The 9,135-nt window shown below is 38.8% G+C and overlaps 1 protein-coding gene across 2 annotated transcripts; it reads left to right on the top strand.

The window, feature by feature from the left end:
* The first annotated feature begins 1,052 nt into the window (after positions 1 to 1,052).
* Positions 1,053 to 7,890, top strand: LOC104956655 (keratin, type II cytoskeletal 2 epidermal-like). Of its 2 annotated transcripts, XM_010784174.1 has the most exons (8): positions 1,053 to 1,384; positions 2,653 to 2,717; positions 5,268 to 5,318; positions 5,460 to 5,567; positions 6,979 to 7,317; positions 7,437 to 7,493; positions 7,618 to 7,653; positions 7,796 to 7,890. In XM_010784174.1, exons 2-8 carry the CDS (start codon positions 2,663 to 2,665, stop codon positions 7,858 to 7,860), a joined length of 711 nt encoding a protein of 236 aa, XP_010782476.1. In that variant the 5' UTR covers positions 1,053 to 1,384; positions 2,653 to 2,662; the 3' UTR covers positions 7,861 to 7,890. The 2 variants fall into 2 exon arrangements, with proteins under 2 accessions (XP_010782476.1, XP_010782477.1); XM_010784175.1 differs by lacking the exon at positions 2,653 to 2,717 and having other exon boundaries at positions 1,054 to 1,384.
* The last annotated feature ends 1,245 nt before the right edge of the window (positions 7,891 to 9,135 follow it).

Raw genomic sequence — 9,135 nt, 5'->3', positions numbered from 1 at the left:
TGTCTTCATGTTCATCTGTAAAGATCTTGTGGTTTCTTTACACTACCTGTTCTGCCAAGGTTCACTTCCACAATCCATAATAACTGTGTTCATGTTGCAAACCTTGAATGATTAAGTTCTTTGCTATGCACCACACTTGCTGTATACTAATTTTTGGCACATATTAAACAAACACATCCTTGTCCCAGAGACACAAGCCCTTATGTGGGAGAGCTGTTATCCTCAACCCAAACATGAGTGTGTTTCAGGACAAAAGGTCTGCACAAGCCAGTCAACTCCTTTTTTTTCCTCATCCTGGAATCTGTTTTGTTAAACCACCCCCTTTCTGTTAGATTTGGCATTATTTAAGCTTACACATATATGTGAGCAGAGCAGCTCCTCCTCCGTTACACTGTCCTTGGGGCCATTTGTTTTCCATCATTTGAGCAGATTGGAGTCATGCTGGCTGTGAGTCATGCACAGTGGGTGGATGCCTACACAGGGTGTGGTGGGTGAGGGATCTTGGTGGTGCTTGTGGCTGCCAGTAAAGGAATAAAGCATCCAATTTGGCTCAAAATTGAATTGCATAAATGCAAATGAATGGATAGGGAGCTTTTATAATGATCATAGAGAGTTAAAAACAGCTCCTGAGGGGGTGTTATTTTCATTCTCAGAGTAAAGAAATCTGATCCTTCAACAGCTGCACAAACATGCTGATCAGACTTTTGTTGAAATACCTGGAAGTGAGTTAAAAAAAAAGCATTGTGTGTTTGAATGCTTTTGCACAGAAAATGTGTTCAGAACAATACTTTTTGGCTATGAACCACAGTGTGTGAAACCATGTAGTTTAAATCTGTTTCCACTTCCATTGTGAGCCCCAGATGTGTTCAAGCTGCATGGATCTGCTGCACACAATAACAGCGGACCCTGAAAGATGGTTGCACGCCAGCCAGTCCATAAAAAGAAAAAAAACACACCTCCCAAATCACTCCTTCCCACCTCCTCACAAAACGTTGCCAGTTCGAAAAGTGGTGGCTGCTGCAGGAAGGGAGGAGTTCACCACTTTTTCTTTTTCAAAGTCGCCTATCTGTCGAGAGGAGTCAGCAGAGCCGAGTGAAGTTAATTGGTTCCCCCAGGCGTTGTTTTTTTTCTTTCAAATTCAACTTTTCATGCCGTCTGCTACACCTGCCTGCCAATGGGCGCGGCTGGGACCTATGCCCAAGTCTCTGTTTTGACTTGCCTGGGAAAGTTGAGCTAAAAGGCACAAAGGGACCGAGGATCGAGAAGGACATCCCACCCGCGTGTCAACTTGGTATAAACACATTATCTATCCCGTGGACGCGAACAGTCGCTCCATCTTGAGAGGAATCCGGATTTGATTGTTTATTTCTCGAGTTGGCTGAAGGTATGGATTTCACACTGGACTATCCTGGAGACTTTTTTTTTATATAAAAAAAAGTTGTTTATGTTGGATGGTGTGGGGGTTTCTTCCCACCTGGCTGTTGCATCTCTGCTCTAACTAACTGCACTCTGGGACTTTGGTGATGGGCTGTCGAGCTACTTTTTTGGCTTTATAGTATGAGTTGTTGGATGGATTTGCGCAAAGTCCCATAAAGAAAGCTACAAATACTTCATAGGTTTTCTGTTAAGCTGTAGGGAGTTTACAGGATCCCTTTTCTTCCTGTGGAATATAATCAGTCTGTTATAGTGATCTCAGGATACTTTTACATTTATTTTTGCTGTGCTATTTACATCCCTCTAAAAATATATGCCAGGAACTGACCTGGCTGCAACACCAGCTTCACCAAGCTTTTATATTTGCTGACCAGATTACTTTCAGGATATACAATAATAAATGTGTTTATGGTAAGAAGTAGGCCTAAGTGTTTTTGACACTTGTTGTTTTTATTCACTTTCACTTATGTTTTGCTTTTCTCTGCGAGGGAAGAAACTTTAAGTTTTTCAAGATTGTCGAACTTTGAACATTGTGGTGATTCAGGATTTGAAGAAAATGGAAAAAAGCCATTCTTCTGATTATTTAAGTTTTTTTAAATTTGAAAAAGTGAGGTTAGATGGTGCGGTAAATAGAGCACATGCTGTCAAATGTCCCTGGCTGGCAGGGTGTGGTGAGAGGATGATCTTTCAGAGCTGTGCAGTGACTCACCGGACCCCTTTGTCCTGTTGTTAGTCTTCAAAGACACAAAGTGAAGCCGATTGAAATCTATTGAAATGTATAGACGATGCTTTATAGCTCCTTGATCCTTCATTGTGATAATGCACTATTCAAAGTTAAACAACACTTTTAAAATACTGTATAGATGACGTTGTGTAGGCTACCTGATCTATTGTACGCCTACTACGGAATTCATGTTTTAAGATCAGTCAAATCAGAATGTTTAAAGGAAAACTTTGTCTTATTAGATTGTGGTTTCTAAAATATGATCATGTGACATTTTTCTATCTCCAGTGGAAAGACATTTCCAATTAATGCAGTAAACATTAGACTCAAGCAGCCTGATCTTGAACCCAAATCATTCCTAGAATAACGTTTTACTTTCCCCATCAGATGTTTGCTAAATATCCTTTAAACCACAGTGAAGAAATGAACAGACTTTTATTGACAGTTGGCAGAGAACATGCATGACAGTGGTCAACATTTTATCATCTCACCAGATAAAATGGGATGGACGAGTTAACAAGACAGATCGACTTCTCAGGAGGCTTGTCAGGAGAAAGGGGTGAGATTTCTGAATTTATTTCTGAAGTTTTTGAAACAAGTCCACCGGAAAAACACAAGGTAAAGGGTTGGTTAATCCAAATCACAAAAGAAAGAAAGAAAGAAAAGAATGTCACACCTGTAGCTTCAGATGTAAGCAGACATTTGGGTTTTTATTTGCAGAGTTTAGAAACGCCACACAACTGCTCTGGCCACGCAAACAAAATGGAAACTTTTCCATAAACAACACGGTTTATACAAATAAAATGATACAATATTAAAGTTCAAAGAAAGATTGGCAATGTGTTACTCTGCATCTAAAGGCCAAAACCCTCTGAACTTTCTTGGGTGATGCTTTTGTCTTTCTTTTTTAGGTGGCTTACTATCACTAACAAAATGGCATGCCTTGCCTGGTGTCAGTTTCCATTTCTGATCCTTGCTCTCAGGGTGTAAGTCATCCTCTGGGTTTTCCTAAAGTTATAACTGGCTCCTCTTGGCCTAATGACTTTTGACACAGAGGGGTATGGTGAAGCCAAGAAAACGCTTGATTATATGTCTGACTCAGAGAAACTCAGAGAAACATATAATCACCCATCCTGGTGTCCCCATGTTCTTCCCCTGTTTTATGTCATTTCTAAAAGAAGGTTAGTTAAGTTTGAACATGTGTCACTTTTCAAACCAGTTGGTACAAAGTACTTAAAAAAAGAATTTGAAGGTCAGAGATAAAAGGCGGCGATATGACAATAATTTGGTTTGGACACAATATACAAAGTTGATAGATCATTTAAAAGAAAGCCAAAACAAGTCAATTTAAGATTACTTTTATGGCCCGATTTGGCTTCACTGACTTTGGTGAGTGTTTCAAAGTCGAGGAGCAACAGAACAGAAGCAAAAGCATGATCATCTGTAGTGTTTAGTCTTGACTCTGAAACACACACAAGTCCCTAAAAGGAAGGATACAAAGGAAGAGGAGTGGGAGGACAGGAGCTAGGCAGCATGAAATTGTATTGGAATTTACATTATCTGCAACCATTAAAACTCAACATGCTGAGAACAAGACGCCTCCTAGTGGACTGAAGGTGTTATTCGTACCCATTTCGTTATAAACATGACATGATTAGCACACATTTTATTTGTTGAATTTGAGGCCTTTTGTTTATATGTTGTCAATGGTTTAACTGCCTTCTGAGAGGAAGGGGACAAACATATACACTAATAAAAAGTTAAGTTTAGGATAGTGACCTTTAAAATAGTATCTCAGCACAAAGACCAACTTACTGGAGATGTTCCAGGACATTCTTTAAAACTGTTGAGCTGTTGCTCCATGTCTTGTGATAAAAAATTAACCATCTACATGACAGCGGAGCAAGATAAAGCCTTACGTTCTGAGGAAAAGGGACGTTTTTCTTTTTGGTTAAAGTAAAAACATCCTTTGACCCCCCCCCCCCCAGAAAAGTCTGATACATCAGACAATTTCACTGTTACAGACACTGTGATTAATGAGTTATTGTCAAGAGAATGTATTAAATCATCCAAATGAACCTGAAATGTAATATGACGGACTAATCTTTCAAAACAGAAAAAACGTTATTAAATACATTCAGAAACATCGGTACCGCTTTTTAATTAGCATTTTTTATAAAAGCTTGATAAGAATCAGAATCCAGTTTATTAGTAGGTGTTCACATACAAGGGATTTTACAGAAACAGAAATAAAGAATATGGAAACATGATACAAAACTTTGAAATTAGTATTTCAAATTAAATAAATACAAGGAGATTTTTGAAATAGAAAAGGACAATTCATGAATGTGCAAACACATTTTTCTGGTGTTTTACAAAGTTAAGAGAAGTAAGAATACAAATCTTGAAAAATATGCGATGAAAGACTTTTAAATGGATAATAAATTATATATGGGACTAATGCTTTATTTCATAGTTATAGACCATTGATAGGAGGATTTTTTTAGGTTGGGCTGTTGCTGAAAATCTGTCTGGTGAGTCATATACAGTCAAGGTTACTTTAGGCCAGGAAGGTCTCACTTTCTCATAATCCATCAAGTCTGAAGTAATACCTAGTTAGTAAGTCATTATCTACTTTATCACTGTTGAGTAAGGGTTCTTATAAGGATTATATTATTCACTTTTTAAGCATTTTCTTTTTTAAATATGTAAATAACTTAATTAAACTGAGTGTTATCCTATAGTTTAGAGGTTGAATTATCCAAAGCAACTGTCCTGCTGTATGAGGCTACACACCAATATTAATGGCCTTTACTAATATATTTAGCACTCTTAAGGAAAGATGTGTTATCTTTTTTTAAAGCTGTTAGTAATTATGTTAACCCTCTATTAGAAGAAGTTATTTAAAGTTGAACTACAGCGCAACAAGGCGGTAAATCCGTCAGCACCGTCATCATATGAGTATCATCATATCAATCGAAGTCACATTAGTTAACCTCCAGAGGCGTTAAACTCGTCACCATGCCAGTCACTCAACACCCGCCCACTAGGTTACTGCTGATAACTCTCTCTATACAGAAATAATGTCTAATTTCTCTCATGTGCTCAGTTGTGACAGAAACAGTAACCTCAACCACCAGACTGTCTTCTCTGCCACCAAGTGAGTCTCTTTCTTCCAGTCATGCTTGCCTTGATGATAAACTTAACACATAATACTATAATTATAGCCCAGCATTTCTGAAGGAATTACCCGTTGAGTAACAGCTTCCTCATGTTTTGCTTTGTGTCTTCTCGTTGCTAGAGGGAATCAGCGGATCAAATCACAGGAATATGTCCAGCGGTGCTGGAGGGCTGGGCTTGGAGAAGAATGTCTTAACCCAGAACAGCAGTGGAACTTATTTCTCCTCATGTGAGAGCAAATTTCCACTCATGGTTTAAAACTGGGAAGTTGTGGGTTTTGTCTTGGGACACATTTTGAGAAGCTGAATGTTTTTATTTGGTTTCCCCAGCAAAAAGAAAGAGAAGTACTCATTTAGATTTGTTTCACATCACTTTCCGTTGTTCTACATTTTAATTATGTTTTCAAGCACTAAAGATCTTTCAAATAAATTACACTACCCGACGGTATGTAAATAATTAGCTAATTAACCAAAAACTACACTGACGGAAGATTAAATATGATTAAGGGAAAGTTTTAATGATTAGTTTGGTCAGTTTGAATGCAAAAGTATGGAAAACAAGAAATGAGACCAGCTTGTCAAATGTAATTTCCATTTTTTCATTATTATCATTATTATTTTTTATTAATTACATTTTTGGTTTTTTAATTATTATTTTAATTTTTTTCTTTGTATTATTTCATTATTATTATTTTATTATTATTATATATTTTTTAAATGTTGTGTTAGATTTTCCGATAGTTAGACATAAACCCAGCAATCATTTAAAAAGGAAAATATGATTTACATTTTTTTCTAGAGGTTAGTATAAAGTTAGTATAAAGTACATACGGATAGAACAGTTACCCATAATAAATCAACAACTAAATAGTTTGATATATGGATCAGTGCTTCCGGTCCAGATGAGATTATCTATGCAAATCAGAATCAAGTTGTTTCAGAGAAACAAGTGTCTACTAGATCTTTCCGGGAAATTCCTATAAGAGTGTTAGCAAATAACAGTGCAATTTGATCTCCTGGCACGGGGTATACATAGCATGGTCCCTTTTATGACCCTGTCTTGTCTAAGCATGTGAACTTTCTTACATCTGATTTAATGCCCAGACTTCAAGCGCAATACTTATAATTAGACAACCCTATAATCATTTACCACTCTTTTACTGCAGTGTTAGTTAGTTTAATGCGCAATCCATCATATCGTATTTTAGGTTTTTTTTATACTTGGAAGGCGCACATATGTCATTACTCTTAAATAAACAAGTAGAGATGTATTGTAACATGTTTGAGCAAATTGCTTTTCTCTGCCTGTGGTCTTTGGAAGGTAGGTAGAAGAATAAAAAAAACAGAACAAAACTAAACTAAAATAGTAGAAAAAAGCTTTGTTTTGTATGAGAACATCGGTAAAGTCCCTTCAGATACAGTATAGGGCAGTAAAAGAGAAATATTTCCCTCTGGCATGAATTGGAGTTGTAAAAAGATGCTAAGTAAAAAAATAGCATTAAAGGGGAATTCTCATGTCAAACACAAGTATGTAAAAGCACTTAAAATCCTAACCCTTCATGACTCAGGCACATTCCTGTCCTGTGGAGGTGATTCAGTTTCAGGAAAAATAAAAATAGCTTGTATGCCTCATCCCTGCAGCCTCTGGAGGAGTGAACGCCAGCAGCTTCAGCTCCTCCTCGGGAGTTTACCTCGGGGGAGACTCCTCGGGAGGTGATGGAGGAGGGATCTTCATAGACGGAGAGGGGTATGGAAGAAGAGGAGGAGGAGGAGGAGGAGGAGGAGGAGGAGGAGGAGGAGGAGGAACTGGAGGAGGTGGAGGAGGTGGAGGCAGAGGCGGCAGTTATCTCGTGAGCTCGGTGTCAAAGGTCAGGTCGAGCTCGTCTGGCGGTGTCAGGAGAACTGCAGGCTCATCAGGAGGCCTGTCGCCATCTTCCCGGGAGAGGAAGGTCACATCCAGCCGCTCAGGAGGCTATGATGGTGAGATCCTGTTAATAGAACAAACTTGGCATTGGGGGTGTCTGAAACAGAAGTTTTAAGGAAACTGAGGTACACGAGGGCGCTGTTAATATCTCTGCTGCCATTGTGTTTGCTTGTAGGAAGTTCCAGCGCTAATTCCTCCCCAGAGTTTGCACGCAAAGATTATGGAGTCTATTGTAAGTGAATGGGATTATATACTTTCTTATAACAGTATTTTTCCAGCTTCATCCTCTTGGCGTGTCTGTGTGTGTGTGTGTGTTTATGTTTTTTTTCCCCTTCTTCTGTGTGTTTTCTCTCCAGGTTCCAGCACCCAAAGAGGGAGGAGCGAAAGCAGAGGTATTTAATAATAGTTTTATTTCTTCCCTCCTCTTCCCTTCATTATTTTCTGGACCATCTGACTCTGAATTGTTCTGGCTTACTGTTTTATTGAATCAGGATTCCTTTGTCCATTGTGTGTGTGTGTGTGATTTTTTTCCAGAAAGCGAGATCAGAGCCAGATTACAGAGCGCCTCTCCCAGTGCCAGCAGATGTAAGAGCACTTGAGACACATTCATCTATTCACTGTTCGTTATGCAATCCCTCATAAAACAACAAAACATCTTTATTTGATGCGCTCTAAGCAGCACATGGGTAGTGAAAAACTTTTACTGCAGTTTCTCAGAACAGAATTTTTTTCTGGGTTACGTTACTGTCAAATGCTTTGGCTCAACACAGGATCTCACCGACCCTTCACCTTTATCTCCATGAAATATCAATTAGTAACACATCTGCCCTTCCCTCAGATAATGTACAATACAGAAGCACAAAGAAAAGCGTGAGATTTAAACAAGGAGGATCATGGGTTTGTTTGCATTGTGTGTATGTGGGGAATAAGTCATGGCGCAGATTTGTGGTGGCAACAATGGCACACATGAGTCACTGTTTGCAGTACCGCCCGTTTGAGGCTAAACCGAGGAGAGTGAGAAATCTACAGACGCTGATCGCTCCCCCTGCTGACATAAATTCATAATGCGATTTTTTAATCCACAGTTTTTAACATTTAGTCATTCTGTGACACCTTCATCCCATGTCAGCCCCTGGGAATGAAATAGTAATGTACATTTCGTACAATATTTGTAAAGTCCATTTGATTCTACTTTATACTTCGAGTTCACTACTTCCCAATGGGAAATATTAATTGATTGGCAAACAACACTTACTCTTAAACTCTTAGAAACACACAGGATTCCCCCTATGTGATGCCTTTTACACAAAAACTACCCAGCAGTAACCATATAAAAAGTAAACTTCCACTACACTACAAAAGGTACGATATAAAATGTATTGCACCCGTTATAATAAACCATTAATCAAATCACTCTAACACATACTTGCCAACTCTCCCGATTTTCGCCGGAGACTCCCGATTTCATAGCCCTCTCCCGGTTTCCTCCCGGGGTCATATTTCTCCCGCATTTCTCCCTATTTCTGACTAAATCAGATTTACACACGACTGTTTCCACTCGGACTTTAATACAGCTACACCATTGTTTGATTTCCATGGTAACGCGTCTCTTTAGCAGCATGCGCAACTAGATAGTCACAGAAAAACAGAACAAGAATCGACAACTCGACCCTCTGCTCACTCACTCCTTTCCTGGTCCAGCCCACACATACAGTATGCTCCATCAAGGATGGTGCTACAGGCCGCAAGGCATTGCACTCAGAACTACAACAAGCATGTTAATGTTAATCTAACAGCTCCGTCGATCCACTAGCAACCCCCCACACCCACATATAGGTAGTAAAAGTAAAAAATGGTATCACTAAGAACTGCTT

Source organism: Notothenia coriiceps, unplaced genomic scaffold (genome assembly GCF_000735185.1).
Source record: "Notothenia coriiceps isolate Sejong01 unplaced genomic scaffold, NC01 NC01_scaffold00026225, whole genome shotgun sequence".
NCBI classification, from domain to species: domain Eukaryota; kingdom Metazoa; phylum Chordata; class Actinopteri; order Perciformes; family Nototheniidae; genus Notothenia; species Notothenia coriiceps.
Note: the sequence above shows the minus strand (reverse complement) of the source record. Positions and strands in the feature narration are given on the sequence as shown.

Excerpts from the sequence above, each read along its gene's own strand:
- LOC104956655 (XM_010784174.1), top strand. The coding sequence starts at position 2,663 with ATGGACGAGTTAACAAGACAGATCGACTTCTCAGGAGGCTTGTCAGGA. Across the intron at positions 5,319-5,459 it reads ACTGTCTTCTCTGCCACCAA|AGGGAATCAGCGGATCAAAT; the intron begins GTGAGTCTCTTT and ends TCTCGTTGCTAG. Across the intron at positions 5,568-6,978 it reads TGGAACTTATTTCTCCTCAT|CCTCTGGAGGAGTGAACGCC; the intron begins GTGAGAGCAAAT and ends TCATCCCTGCAG.